Source organism: Eleutherodactylus coqui, chromosome 6 (genome assembly GCF_035609145.1).
Source record: "Eleutherodactylus coqui strain aEleCoq1 chromosome 6, aEleCoq1.hap1, whole genome shotgun sequence".
In the NCBI taxonomy this organism is placed as follows: domain Eukaryota; kingdom Metazoa; phylum Chordata; class Amphibia; order Anura; family Eleutherodactylidae; genus Eleutherodactylus; species Eleutherodactylus coqui.
In genome coordinates, this window is record NC_089842.1 from 18,387,115 (window position 1) to 18,403,159 (window position 16,045).

The following is a 16,045-nucleotide window of genomic DNA, read 5'->3' on the forward strand; positions in this document are numbered from 1 at the left end:
GTTCAATATCATGCTGTGAGCCGAGCCAAGACCTCATATTCCTCATACGCAGGACGGGACAGATACTTTTTTCACACCTGTTTTGACTTAATAAATCTCCCCCAATCTCCGCATTGCCTCCACCCTGCACCTATATAACTCACCTTTATAGAGTACCAGAGCGGAAATATTCCAAGCACCGGGCAGAGGATGAAGTTAATTAGAGACCAGACTATAAAACTGGGTTGCCTTAAAGCAGGGAAAGATAGGAAATTTTGTTCTTGGATGTTTGGTGTTGGTGCAGGACCTTCTTGTGGTGCGGGACCTTCTCGTGGTGCAGGACCTTCTCGTGGTGCAGGACCTTCTAATGAGTATGGTGGGGGCAGGTCTATAGATGTAATAGGTGGCATCAAGTGACTGATTGGATTATTACCGCCATTCTGCCAGTTGGAAGATGGTAAATAATCTCTCTGAAAGGCCATATTATAGATACAGTATACGTCATATTGCTGGTCAGATGTATACAGGTCCTCATAAGCTGGTGGTGGTGGTGGACCATCTTCTTCTGACATTGTCCTGGAGAACGCTCTATACATCTCCGTCTCCTTCCTTCTGAGTGCAGGGAACTTCCTGCTCCAGGCTGACGTTACATCACATCATATGTGACACCCTGCAAGTGACTATCGCTATGTAAAGAATGTCACCGTCAAAGTTTAACGAAACAACGGATTTCCATCTGCACTCTCTATATAGTAACGCTGACGCCTTTAAGTTGGCCACAAATATCATACTTCAATATCATATTAAACAGGTCGTACAGTATTAGAGGAACAGGTCTACCTTCTTCTACACCCATCTATGGGTCGTGTCTGGTATTGCAGCTCAGATCTTTTTGAAGTGAATGGGGATTTGCAATACCACAAGTAACCCGAGTACAGGTGTGGCGCTGTTTTTCTATTCTGGGAACTATTCTACCAGTCACCTCGGTTGGATGTTCTCTCTGGGTTTGAAGAATAGGATCTGCCATAAGTATGACTGATTTAATTGCCCCCTGATTGGTCTGGCAGCCCCCAATTATACATTATAGTGCAATATTATGATATGGCCTGCGGCAGTAGGATTTATATCGTCTTCCCATGATTCCCAAGTGTTATGTCTGAACTCAAGTGTGCGGCTATACTTACACAGTGCGAGCGCAATGTCCGTCCGAGAAACTTGGACCGATATCGCACTTGTAAAATTGCGATTTTCATTGAGGGCCATGCGATTTGTAAGAAAATTGCATTGCATCGTTAAACATGCAATTTTCTTGTTTTTTCAATAGGAAAATTTTTAAAATTCGAAACGCACCGGCGCGTCCATGCGACTCCACTGCAACTTTTAAATTGCCCGCAGGAAATGATGAGTGAGTTTGCTGCTAAATGGCAGTGAAATAGAAAATTCTGCATTTCTTCTGCCCCGCAGTATCGCTGCGACGGAAAAATCGCACATGGAAATAGACCCATTGAAAATAATGGCGCCTCTTGTCGTGCAGGTTTTGTGAAACAAAAAAGACACGTGTAAATACAGCCTTGGGGTTCCTTGACACTGAGCTAATATTGTTCAGTCACTCAGAATAGTCGCTGAAGCGTACGGCCGGCGGTTGTTTAAAAGCATTCACACGTTTCTAGGGCGGATCTTCGTGCTGATTCGTTCACAAGTTATTTAAATATGGGCGACTGCGACTTTATACCGGATGATTCTTGACCGACCATTGAGTATTTGTTAGGTGAGCTGAAACTAAATGACCATTAATCGAATTATCGCTCGTCACGCTGTTGGCATCCATGTTTGCAAAGAGCGGCTGTCGTTTGCATTCGCTCTTCTGAGTGATAATTCAGACAATAGATGTCTTGTGTAAAGTGCTGCATACTGAGAGTTGTGACGGGGGGGGGGGGGGGGAGGGGCAACAGGGGGCATCGCTACATTCTACTCAAAGCCTGACAGAACTGACTGGAAAGGTTTGCGTTTTTATTGTCTGTTTAGCGGATCCATTTGTAAATACAGAAGGGAAGAAAGAAAATACAATGCAAAACGGATCCGTTAAAAATGGCGGCAAATGGAATGAAACAGAAAAAAACTGATAATAAAGGAAACGGGTTAAAAGAAGGAAACTGCGGTTTCTGTTCGGTTCTGCGGTAAATCTGTTTCGCAATCAGATCGGTTAAAAATGGAAAACAAAACGCAGATGTGAACGAGCCGCGAGCCGTAGCGGCCCGTGAGAAACAATCAGCAGTATACATGGCGGTCTAATACCAGCAGCTTCTTCCCGCCTCGTAGCTCCTGTGATGGACTGAGGTACAAACACTATAAATATAGTCCACATACAACAAGGCTCTGAGCGCCGCAGTCCTGGATCATACAAGTATAGAATCAGGGCGGGTACAACTCACTATATGGCGGCACGTAGGACTCAGGGGACGCTGTGCTGTTCCGAGCGACGAGAAAGACCGGGAGTATGGTGCTTAAGGACAAATACAGCATCACAATTAAAGACACAGCAAATGTGTTTAGTTTGCAGGCTGTAGGAGAATATCTCATTGCTGTCCAGCGATCACCTCTCCGGATCTGCGAGAGACAAAAATGCATTCATTACAAACATTTTCTAATAGATATGAGATAGATAGATAGATATGAGAGATAGATAGATAGAAAGACAGACAGAAAGACAAACAGACGGATAGATAGGAGCACCGCAGAGGGTTCAACGCCGCCGTGAAGCGAATGCAGCTCACATCACACAGCGACAAGCCACAATTCCACCTCAGCCACCAGCTGAAGTCCGTAAAACACATGCAACTCATATGTGAAAGCTACGAGCGAACATGTCTCCTCAGCAAGCTGCTGAAGTTCCTACATCACATGCAGCTCATATGCAAAAGCAGTGTAGCAGCGCTGTGTGTGTGATGTGCATGTAGTAGAGCTGTGTGTGTGACATGCATGTAGCAGAGCAGTGTGTGTGTGACATGCCTGAAGCAGAGCAGTGTGTGTGTAACATGCATGTAGCAAAGCTGTGTGTGTGTGACATGCATGTAGCAGAGCTGTGTGTGTGTGACATGCATGTAGCAGAGCTGTGTGTGTGTGACATGCATGTAGCAGAGCTGTGTGTGTGTGACATGCATGTAGCAAAGCCGTGTGTGTGTGACGTGCATGTAGCACAGCTGTGTGTCACAACGCACCACCCAAAACACTGGCACTACCGTAGAATTTCGTAATAAATACTAGTAAATATATAAATCAGGCTGTGTCGCCGACACGGCTGCAAGTCTTTAGGGGCATAGAATACGAACCGCGTCATGTCCGACGGGTCTGTGATGTGAGAAGTAATATATGTATATGGTAAGAGACCGGCATACATATTACCATCTCTATTTGTACCCCGGAGTCGTGGGAGATAATCTAGATTTTAATGCGTTTTCATAAAGATTAAAGTCTGTAAACTCAGTTTGGCATCGTTATTGAAATCTCCAGCTAGTATGATGGGCCCTTGTAACGACAATCTTGTTTTCACTGAACGGCTTTATAGTCTCAGAGTAAGCCGCCATCATTTCCCCGAACAGCAGCATGTCCACATCGCACGTGGCGCTCTGCTGCCTTAACTTTGAGACACTTCCAATAAGCCTTTTGACCTTCGCCATTAGTGATTTTACACTTTTTGCAATTTTCATGATCCTCCTGAATGCATTTTCGATCATTTTGAAGTCCTTATAAGCCGTTTGAGGTCAGTAATGTGCACCACAATCTTCTCAGATGTTCACTATGTACTTTTTTTCCCCAGTATAGTTGTAGAACTCACTGAGATGAGTCCAACAACGCCTCACGTGACATGATAGCCCGCTGGAGTCCAGAGCTACACTCATTATTAGCCATGCGGCACGGTAATTTTACTACCTCAAGATGGCGGCGCTATTGCATCACCCGATAATGCCATACGGAGATCAGACTCTTGTTGCCGGGCACATTGGTCCTTCCTCTTTACAATGAGGTATTTAGCGCTGTCGTCGTACATGTTTTCCAGAAATTATTTGGATTTTAAAACATTCATGTTTTTGTAACGCTCATCAGCCCGCGTACAGTTCCAAAACCGTAGGCGTATTCTACCTCAAAAAGGACTTTAGGGCCCACCACAATTACTAAAATATACACTACACACTGGTGGAGATTATAGCAAAATCCGATGTCAGGTTGGAGGTGACGTTGGTTTTCATATGACCCATGGAAGTGCCGTCAGATGAGACAAATGTGGCTTGCACCTCTTAATACATTTGTGTCGCGTATCCGGGCACAGGCGTTACTTAGACCGACAGGTGAAACACTGGTCTAATTAATTAGGCTTCTATATGGGCATGTTTTGCTCTCCTGCAGTTAAACTGCCCCATAACTACTCCCTCCGGTCATGATAGGGAAGATCCATTAACACCACTTTTTGAAACGTTGGTCTGAATATTATCCCCACCCATTGAAGTCAATGGAAGCCATCCAACCTGCAGTCCTTCAACAATTGACATTGCAGAGAGGTCATGGATTCCACGTCAATGCGATGACGCGGGTAAAGCAGGAGTTTAACCCGTTTAGGACCAGGCACGGTAAATTTACGGCGGCTGGTCCTGGGGTTAGAGCACCGCCGATAGTAAAATTACGGCGGTGCCTTAAGTCTCCTGTCTCTGCAATCAGTCAGAGGCAGAAACAGGTTATCAGCTGTTAGTGACAGCTGATAACCCGGAGCAGAAGGCAGGAGGGGTTTTTAACCCTTCCTGCCTTCTGCTTCCCCGATATACAGTGCTCAATGAGCACTGTATGGGGAAAGTGAAAGTAACATGTACTTTCACTAAGGGAACCTCGGTGGGTCATGTGACCTCCCAGGATTCCCTGCTACTGCAGAGCTGGAGGGTCAGACTAGACCCTGGCAGCTCTGCAAGTGACTAATGTCACCACAGGGGTTGCTTTCCCCTGTAACTAGGGCTCCAATGGACGCCCCAGCTACAGTGGGAAAGTGTCAAATAAAATAAAAAAATAAAAATGTGAATGTCCCCCAGAGGTCTTATATGACGTCATGGGGGACACAGATAGTAAAAAACACAATTACATACATAAGTAAAACAAAATAACAGAATAAAACAACAATACATACATAAGAAAGAGAATAACACAAAGCAGACGCCAACAAAAAACCGTCGCCGTATGCGCCCTGTAAACCAAAACCATACATACTATATATCAAAATGTCCGAAACAAATAGAGGAACCCGTTCCCATACTTTATTTTAGTGTAAATATAAAAATAATTTAAAATAAAATTATAAATGTTAAAAAAATGATTTTTTTTAAGCTTCTTACCCACAATAAAACTAAAAAACGGGGAAAAAAAGTCAGTGAAAAAGATATAAAAAAATAGTCCTTTATGTCACGGAAAAAAAAAAACGCAGCAAAAATAATTTTGGTAGCTAAAGGAAACAAAAAGAGCAGTAAAACCGCCACATGGGTAAAATCCCTAAAAAGTGTCTGGTCCTTAAGGTACAAAACAGCTTGGTCCTTAAGGGGTTAAAAATATAATCCGTACTGTGCATGTCCGACGGCGAGCCCTGCGGACCATCTGCAGTACAGATTATGAAGACAACGTACAGGTACATGCGGAATCCGACCCGTTTATGTGCAGGTGGCCTAATATAAGAAAAGGCACGATCCTCTTCCTATATTAGGAACACCATGAGCTGACCCTGCGCCTACACAGAAATCTATGCCAGCTGTGCCCATTACTGGCGTAAATTCTACATAAATGTACAGGTCCTAACTTTGCGCAAAAATTTGCAAATTATTTCTACACCTGTTTTGACTTGATAAATCTCCCCCAATCTCCGCATTGCCTCCACCCTGCAACTATATAACTCACCTTTATAGAGTACCAGAGCGGAAATATTCCAAGCAGCGGGCAGAGGATGAAGTTAATTACAGAACAAGTCATACGACTGGGGTATTTTGTAGACTCAGATAATATGAGATTATGTTGTTGGATGTTTGGTCTTGGTGCAGGATATTCTGCTTGTATGGGATCTTCTCGTGGTGCAGGACCTTCTCGTGGTGCAGGACCTTCTTGTGGTGCAGGACCTTCTCGTGGTGCAGGACCTTCTCGTGGTGCAGGACCTTCTCGTGGTGCAGGACCTTCTCGTGGTGTGGGATCTTCTAATGAGTATGGTGGGGGCAGGTCTATAGATGTTATAGGTGGCACCAAGTGACTGATTGGATTAATACCGCCATTGTGCCAGTTGGAAGATGGTAAACAATCTCTCTGAAAGGCCATATTGTAGATACAGATCCTCATAAGCTGGTGGTGGTGGTGGACCATCTTCTTCTGACATTGTCCTGGAGAACGCTCTATACATCTCCGTCTCCTTCCTTCTCAGCGCACAGACCTTCCTGCTCCAGGCTGACGTTACATCACATCATATGTGACACCCTGCAAGTGACTATCATTATGTAAAGAATGTCACCGTCTAAAGTTTAAATAAGTAACAACGGATTTCCATCTTCACAGTATATAAAGTAACGCTGACGCCTTTAAATTGGCCACAAATATCATACTTCAATATCATACTTAACAGGTCGTACAGGATTATAGGAACAGGTCTGCATTCTTCTACACCCGTCTATGGGGTGTCTCTGATATCAGTTTGTAGTGAATATGGATCTGCAGAACCACAAATAACCTGTGTACAAGTGTGGCGCTGTTTTTGATAGAATGCAGTCATGTTTTTCTGATATATTCCACCAATAAAATGCTCAGATGCAGTCTGAATAGAGCTTAAAGCCCCATTTACACGCAACGATTATCGCTTAAAAATTAGCTCAAACGATGGCTTTTGAGCGAAATTCATTGCGTGGAAATGCTACCATTGTTTGCGTTTCGGTCAAACGATGATTTTTAATTCAGCTTAAAATTCATTGTTTGGCCGGAGAGCTGATAGCAGAGACCGCACGCTGTGTTTCTCCATGGGAGTACTGATAATATTGTATTCAGCTGCAGTCCCACTGGAGAACAAAGGAGCTGTATGCAAATAACAGACCACCCGCTGTTATCTGCATACAGTGAAGGTAGGCTCATTTACATGCAAATGAGGCTAATAAGTTACTAATGAGCATCAGTGCCGATTAGCAGCTTATGCAAAATGATCGCACAAACTGTTAATCATCCTATCACATATGGCACAGAGTGTTAATACAGCGAAATGCAGTCCTAAGCTCTCACTCATGACCTGAAGGTTGCAGGTTCAATCCCCACGTGGTTCAGGTAGCTGGCTCAAGGTTGACTCAGCCTTCCTCGATAAAATGAGTACCCAGCTTTCTGGGGGGTAATAAACAAATTACCTGAAAGTGCTGCAGAATAAGTTGGGGATATACAAATAACAAGTCCCCCTATGTTTTTAACAAATTTTGTGTGATCATCTTTTGTGTGTAAATGGGGATTACGTCTAATGTATGTCAGAGGATTATGTCCCTGAACACAATAGTTTCCTGGAGACGTGTGCGTGGTCTCTCCACATTGTTTTCTATTTCTAGGATTTATGTCTCCAAGTAGGAAATTTAAATTGCATCAAATACTAGTAGACAATATACTTCAATTATACTAAAAAGATGCCTCACAGCACCTGGAAGAAACCTGGTGCAGAGGGGCTGTCGTCAGACCCCATTGTTGTCCCTTAAGACTGCAGATAATGATCCTTCACGTCAAGCCTAAGAAATTCCATAAAGCTCCTCTGCACACAAGGGAAAAGCCCCTTTATTTGTGTGGGCTTCTAGAGAAGAACAATCTGTTAACTTTCTGTGGTCAGAGAGAGACAGTCATATTGGCAGCAGCGTGATCCTCCAGAGAGGAGGAAGGATGTACTGTATGCATGCAAAAAGCTGAGGAAAACAGCAAATACAAAACATCTTAAACATACAACATCAACGCTGCCAAGTGTAGACGACCGGAACGTACAGGACAATCCGAGACTAACGCAACGTGCAGAGTCTGGGACTAAGGGGTCAACACTAGATACATTACAATTGGAAAAACCCTTCTTAAAAGTTCACTTTTTATTGCAGATTTATAAATTCATGCCTCAAGTAAGTACAACCCCAATTCCAAAAAAGTAGGGTCACTGTCTAAAATGTAAATAAATGTAAAAAGAGGCGATTTGGAAATCTAATCTAACCATATGTTATTCACAATAGACCACAGAACATATCAGAGGGGGAAGGGAGATATTTTTCCATTATATATATTTTTTAATTATCGCATTTTTCACTCTATAAAAAGTGGAGGGAAAAAGTCACTACCCGGTTTCCCTGAAAATAAGACATACCCTGAAAATAAGACATAGCATGATTTTTCAGAATTTTTGAGGATGCTTGAAATATTTTTGGAGCCCTACTCCAAAATTAAGCCCTGCTAACAGTTAATTTAAAAAGCCAATTTAAAGGGGTTGTCCCGCGGCAGCAAGTGGGTCTATACACTTCTGTATGGCCATATTAATGCACTTTGTAATGTACATCGTGCATTAATTATGAGCCATACAGAAGTTATAAGAAGTTTTTCACTTACCTGCTCCGTTGCCAGCGTCCTCGTTTCCATGGAGCCGACTAATTTTCGCCGTCTAATGGCCAAATTAGCCGCGCTTGCGCAGTCCCGGTCTTCTTCTTCTTTCAATGGGGCTGCTCGTGCTGGATGCCGGCTCCGTGTAGCTCCGCCCCGTCACGTGCCGATTCCAGCCAATCAGGAGGCTGGAATCGGCAATGGACCGCACAGAAGCCCTGCGGTCCACCGAGTGAGAAGATCCCCGCGGCCATCTTCATCAGGTAAGTAAGAAGTCACCGGAGCGCGGGGATTCAGGTAAGCGCTCTCCGGTGTTCTTTTTTAACCCCTGCATTGGGGTTGTCTCGCGGCGAACGGGGGGGGGGGGGGGGGGGTTGAAAAAAAAAAAAAAAGGTTTCGGCGCGGGACAACCCCTTTAAATAGTGTCCAGGCAGTTATACATGTAAAAAAGTTAAACCTTTTTGAACAAAAATTAATATAAGACACTGTCTTATTTTCGGGGAAACGCGGTATGTCTTATAGAGTGAACGTGCCTGAAATTCAAGATGACCGGCACTATTGTAGGATTGCACGTCCGCATGTTCATAGCAGGGGAGGAGAACAGTTCTTTTTCTCCTCTGCACTGCTGTCTGTTACAGCTGGTAGGGGACAGATAACCATAGGGGGGTCCCTACAACCAGCTCACTCCTGTATTCCTACTTACTTGCCCCCCTGGGCTAAGCCCCCAGGGCGTCAACTGGGTGGCAGTCCCTACTCTGACCTAGTGACAGGGACCCCAAGGGAGAGGGACAGGAGACGGATGGTCAAACAAGGCGGGTCAAAACCTACCAAGAGCAAAACAACAGAGGGTAACACAGAGAGTAGTCAGGGAAATCCATGTGCGCAGTACAAAAAGGAGCAAGACAGGAGCGGAGTCAAAGGCTTAAATGGGTCAAAGAACAGAACAGTCAGGTACAGTATATGCGGGAGCTAGCAGAGCTAAGTCTAACCGAACACTGGCAACCTCTGCTAGCACTCAGCAGCCTTATATGTGAAAGTCCCCGCCCAGCCAGGGCGGGGAAAGGTGACACGCCTATAGGGGAGATGATAAGACCCGTGTACGGGACACAGCTCTCCCCAGGCCCGTGTACTATACAGATAGCCACGAGGCTGGCCAGAGGGAGCGCGTTCCCGAGCACGACGGGCATGCGCTGTCGGCGGGAGCTGGCAACCACCAACACGGGGGAATCTCGACCAGAGCCGCCCGCACTGACACCCGCGGCACCAGGAGGAGCAGAGCGCGACCACTGGCCGCCAGCGGTAATCCTATACCTAACACTGCCCGTACACACTACTGATTGCTGGTGAATGGCGGCGGGAACTGCCTCCACCAATCAGTTTACTCCCTTCCTGCTGCTCCCCTGCCTCCACCAATCAGTTTACTCCCTTCCTGCTGCTCCCCTGCCTCCACCAATCAGTTTACTCTCTTCCTGCTGCTCCCCCATCTCCACCAATCAGTTTACTCCTTTCCTGCTGCTCCCCCACCTCCACCAATCAGTTTACTCCCTTCCTGCTGCTCCCCTGCCTCCACCAATCAGTTTACTCTCTTCCTGCTGCTCCCCCATCTCCACCAATCAGTTTACTCCTTTCCTGCTGCTCCCCCACCTCCACCAATCAGTTTACTCCCTTCCTGCTGCTCCCCCACCTCCACCAATCAGTTTACTCCCTTCCTCCCGCCATACCACGAGTGCCACTGTCACAGTGATGAGAAAGGAAGGAGTCACTCTGTATTATCCCCTGCATTGTCACCTAAAGTCGTTGGCTATTTTGGCAGGGTGTTTTTATGACGTTTAGTGTTGATTCTATATGGGTGATTGTGAATGCAGAGCTCACAATTATTTGGAGATTTTTTTTCCAATAATAAACCATTGTGAAAAAAAGGGTTTTTTTCCCCGTAAAACCAATTAGGTGCTGCAGTCAGCACTGACAAACATCTGAATGGTTAAACAGCCTCGTTAAGCACAGCAAGTGCCCATCTAATCACTCAGTTTCTGGAAAACACTCCCCTAATATGAGACAATTAGAAAACAAGACAACAAATATGGGAGGGGAGGAATGGTTAAAAGTTCATGTGACCCCCTCCGCTGGGGTCATCATAAGGGCCGTGAGAATTCAGATCGTTCTTCTCTCCATGCTACTTCTCTGCTGCCCCCCCTCTCCTCTGCGTAGACTGAAGTGAGCTGTGAGTTTAGTACATGCAGCTGCCAATTCAACCTGCTCTATCTCTAAAAGGGCTAGAGAAGCGATTCTGTTTTTATTTTAAAGCTGTGGCTCTGGCTCTGATCTATCCAGATATAGGGCCTTCAGAAAAGCAGCTTCCCCTGCAGGAATGGTACTCAGGGTAAACTGAAAGGTCCGTTTCACCAAGCACTTTTCAGGAAAAACTGTTATGTGGTTAAAAAGGTATTCCAGGCATTTACTACTGATGACCTATACTCAGGATAGGCCATCAATAGTTGATCAGCGGGGGTTTGCCACTTGGGATCCATGCTGAAAAGCTGATCCTCCTACCCGCTGTCAGTGCTGGATGTCCGCATTTAGGTCGTAGCTAAAAGTGTAACGGAAGGCTTCGCTGCCATAGATTTCAATGGGAGTGGTGTCTTCCATTACACTTTGAGCTCCTCATAGTGGTTGCAGCCACAAGTGTAAGAGAAGGCATTGCTCCTATTGATTTAACCCTTTGCAATCCAATTTTGGATTCAGGGTTTCCTAGGGGGCTTTTTCTTTCTGCCATTAGACAAGGACGCCGTCTGCTAGCTAGAGCCAGTACTGCAATATGGGACATGCTGGAGAGGCCCCCAACAACAGAGCCACCAGTAATATACAGTAAGAATACCCTGCCGGAAATCCTCCGACATTGGAGCTGTACAGCCTCCAGTCAGAATGTCTTCAGACGTCAGACAGGGGATTGGAAAGGCTTAATTGGAAGCTTCTGGCTCCGATTCCAATGCGGATGTCTGGCATGGCTACATTGATTGGAGGCAAGAGAATCAACTGATCAGCGGACCCCGGACAATCTATTATGGTCACCAGTCTTCCAGTCCTGGAAACCCCCTTTACAACGGTCCAGAAGCTTCTCCACCGCATCCTCCATGACTCCACCTATTATGTTTATAGCCGGAGCTCCGAGTCATAAGGATCAATTTGTTTGTTACGGTATCTGGGTACAGGACATACAAACAACTGCAGATAATTTAGGCAGCCAGGGATGCGGCCATTGTTAAAACACAAAAACATCCTGTCCCCGACGTCCAACACACCCAGATGCAGAGACAGACGGAGGGACCCATCCCATAAGCAGTGACATCCCCTGCCAAGGAGGAACGGATGTGACAAGGGAAGAATCAGAAGCGAGGTTTATAGGAGCTCTGAGTACCATCCTGGGCCTGACACCTGCTAATGGCTTTGGCTAGTGCCCAGGCTGAAGGGTGAAGCACTGAGTGCCGCGGGCACAGAATGATGTGTGCCATATCAGATCTATTGTATGTTATATATAAAGAAAAACTGCAGCTATGTGAAAGAATATCCATCTATCTATATCTCATATCTATCTATCTATCTATCTATCTATCTATCTATCTATCTATCTATCTATCTATCTCATATCTATCTCATATCTATCTATCTATCTATCTATCTATCTATCTATCTATCTATCTATCTATCTATCTATCTATCTATCTATCTATCTATCTATCTATCTGCAGCACCCCGTAGGGTGACCCCGAACACATGTCATATGCTGAGGAGCTGAGAGGGCAAGATGCTGGCTTGTCACGGCGGCACTTACCACACTCCCTCCCAGAGGGACGCATGCAGCCAAGGCCAGGGCAGCGCTGGACCTCTTCCTGAGACCCCCAGCATGGAGATGCCCAATAAACAGGAGAACAGCTGTTGAGGTTTTCATGGGTGACTCCACCCGGCAGGGAAATAATCGAGCCCCAGACAGTGATAGAGTACCTCAGGACCCTGGGTCAGGGTCAGGGCCTGGAACAACTTTACCTAACGCAACTTCAGCAATACACAAGGCACAGATTACAGATTTGAGAAGTTCAGGAATTAGATAAACTAGAGTACCTCCACACGGCAGACCCAGACTTCAGGACGCCTGTGTGGGACTAAATAAAGATGTGTACCTCCACTCAGCAGGACCCAGACTTCTGGACGCTGGAGTTTGAACAATGAAAGCAGGAATTAGATAAACTAGAGTACCTCCACCTGGCAGTCCCAGACTACAGGATACTCGGGTGTGAAACACTTATGAATGAGTACCTCTGCACTTGGCCATGAAAGAATGCACTCACTTGCTGCTCACTCTCTCTCTCTCTCTTTGGGGGCCCACTCTCTTTTCATAGAAGTAGGCACTCCGGGAAATCTCTCCTCCTCTTCCATCTTCCACACACGAGGGCTAAAGGTGCCTCCATGTTCCTCTGTGCTTTTCTCTATCAGATGGAACTCAAGATGGAAGAACTCTTTTCATGCTCTACAGCACTCACATTTATACCCTCACTCATACCATGTGACAGGATAGAAATTGTTACATTTAGGCTGTCTGTCCACGGGCAGATTTTCATTGCATTCCCTGCGGCAATACTCCGCGGGGAATGCAATGAAACATGCACTTCCCCCCTGTCCACGAGCGGAAAATCATTGCGATTCTCCGCTCGCGGCCGGCAAATTGCGGCATGCTACGATTCGCCGCGATTCTCCGTGGTCAGCTCATCTGTCAGATAGGCGGACTGGCGGAGATCCATCTGCTCCCGGGTGGCGGCTCCTGCGACGGAGATCCGCAGCAGGATACCGCAGCGTCCATGGACAGGCAGCCTTACCAGACAGTCAGCTCATACTTTGCAGACATTAACCTCTCATTTGCTGCAGCTGTGCAATACACATAACAGAATGCCAAGACAGTTTTGCACAGAGCATCTACATAAGTATACATATATGACATTATGGAGGGGGCCAGGAAAGCATATACAAGGCCACTACATTATCTATCTACAGGTATCTATCTATCTATCTATCTATCTATCATCTATCTATTTCTGTCTGTCTGTCTATCTGTCTGTCTCTGGAGATTCTGACTATGATGTTGCTTACTGATTGTTTCCACATACAGTAAATTGCAAGGGTAAACCAGTGGTGTGACGCGTGTGCTGCGTTGTTGTGATGAGGCTCCAGGGTCTCCTACTTCACCAGCAGCTATTTATAGCAGGAGGCTATTTTGAGTCGTAGCTAATATAAGAACAATGAGATGATTGGAGATTCAGGAAGTCCCCCTAATCACCCCCCAAACCTCCAGCAGATGGATAACATGCGCTACATGAGACAATGGAGAACACGTCTGTCACATGTAGAAATAGTAACCTGTGGAAGAGATATCAAAATAGACTTCATGATGTACAATTCCATTAATCCAGAATTGTCAAGTGCCAGATTATCAAATTTCGCTGTATAAAAAAGCCCGATTAATAAAATGGGTATTGAAGTGATTCCACTGGATATACAGCAGAACTTCCTTCCATCTGGCATCTGGTAGTCCAGAAACTACATTTCTAATACACAAATGCAAAATTATTTAGAATCCACTGATCAAGTTTATACTCTGATCACATCTAAGGTTTCAGTCACAATTCTGCAGGCTTCAGAGCTGAAATCTTCCAGCATTCCTGGTTGGGTCAATGTCTGTTCAGAATTTTCTCTGTTGCTTTGCATTCTGGGAGATCTTGTCTTTACACCAGGCATTGTAGACTCATCTAATATAACAAGCCCCCCTGAATTTTATAAGTAGCTAATCTGTGAGGTTGTCTGTCCATAAGCTTGCTGACAGTTTCCGATAACAAGCAACATAAGGGCTCACTCAAATGGGTGTTTTGGGGCGTAAAATACGCAGTACACAGCAAAAACGTGTATACATATATATTTGCTGCATATGTTAAAGCCACATGGCCTGTATTGGTGCATTATTGTTTAGTTCCCACAGGGGATTTGAACTTGTGATCATTTGAAGTGGGCTGCATTCACACGAACGTATATCGGCTCGGTTTTCACGCCGAGTCGATATACGTCGTCCTCATCTACAGGGGGGGGGAGGATGGAAGAGCCAGGAGCAGGAACTGAGCTCCCGCCCCCTCTCTGCCTCCTCTCCGCCCCTCTGCACTATTTACAATGAAAAGAGGCGGGGTGGGGGCGGGCTAAGTGCTGAGAATTAGCCCCACCCCCGTCCCACCTTTCCCTATTGCAAATAGTGCAGAGGGGCGGAGAGGAGGCAGAGAGGGGGCAGGAGCTCAGTTCCTGCTCCTGGCTCTTCCATCCCCTCCCCCTGCAGATAAGGACGACGTATATCGGCTTGCCGTGAAAACCGAGCCGATATACGTTCGTGTGAATGCAGCCTTATACTGCGTTTGCATAATTCTATTAAGACCTGCTACAGGCACGTTTTAATAGGCAATCATTCAAAGCAGCCCTCGGGTCATGTTTAGCCATGATATGTGGACTTCACCAGCATCCAAATCGGGACATTTAAATCCTCTGTCTGAATTGACAGTGGTATTTAAAGGGTTAGCAGATGCAACTCATGTTATATCTGATCATGGCTGTTGCAGCCAGGTGTCAGCTGTCAAAGACGACTGGCACTCACCCTGTATGGCGTATTTTCAGCTGCAGAGCTCCGCTCCATACACCGGACGTGTGCCGTACATGTAGGGGTTTAAAGGGGCTTTCCCACAACTAGCTATAGGTCACTGCTGTGGACAGTGATTGGCTGCAGCAGTCACATGACCTGGTGAGCACAACCAGGAAGTGCAGAATGGCTGTGAAGCAATTTTACGTTGTGGGAAAACCCCTTTAACCGCAATTTTTGGTTGTTCCTCCCCACTTTTAAAAAAATTATCACTTTTATTTATCCAACACTGTAGATGAGCTGTCTGAGGGCTTGTTAGTTTTTGCGGGACGAGTTGTATTTGGCAATGGTCCTATGTAATGTACCGTATAATGTACCGAAAAACTTTAAAAAATTCCAAATGTAGTGAAATGGGGAAAAAAACAAAATTCCACCATCTTTGGGTGCGGCTTGTTTCTACGATGTAGACAGCAGAAATGACATGATTAGATCTCTTGAATGGGGATTATCCAGAAGTGCATCTGCGGCAGCCACAGCAGAGATCCGAGGCTCTGCGCTGGATGTCTGCCACGGATTAGGAGGTGAACCCGGGTCACATTATTCTGATATTGATTTTAATCCGTGTGAACAAAACGCTGCTGGGTTTTCCAGGGACATTTATTTCCTCAAAACCTGCTCAGCCGGCTGTACAACGTGAAGGAAGTTATATTCAGGTCGAGCGGTGATCGCCTGCAGCAGTCACATGACCCTGGTGTTGGTGATGTCATCAATGATATCATGCCCCCAAAGTTGAAG

At 45.7% G+C, this 16,045-nt stretch overlaps 1 protein-coding gene across 2 annotated transcripts; it reads right to left on the bottom strand.

Annotated features, from left to right (window-relative positions):
• Window positions 1-2,076: 2,076 nt before the first annotated feature.
• Window positions 2,077-6,465, bottom strand: LOC136572001 (uncharacterized). Of its 2 annotated transcripts, XM_066572628.1 has the most exons (3): window positions 6,123-6,465; window positions 5,908-6,086; window positions 2,077-2,586 (listed from the first exon to the last, which is right to left on the bottom strand). In XM_066572628.1, exons 1-3 carry the CDS (start codon window positions 6,358-6,360, stop codon window positions 2,392-2,394), a joined length of 612 nt encoding a protein of 203 aa, XP_066428725.1. In that variant the 5' UTR covers window positions 6,361-6,465; the 3' UTR covers window positions 2,077-2,391. The 2 variants fall into 2 exon arrangements, with proteins under 2 accessions (XP_066428725.1, XP_066428724.1); XM_066572627.1 differs by having other exon boundaries at window positions 5,908-6,465.
• Between the last annotated feature and the right edge of the window lie 9,580 nt (window positions 6,466-16,045).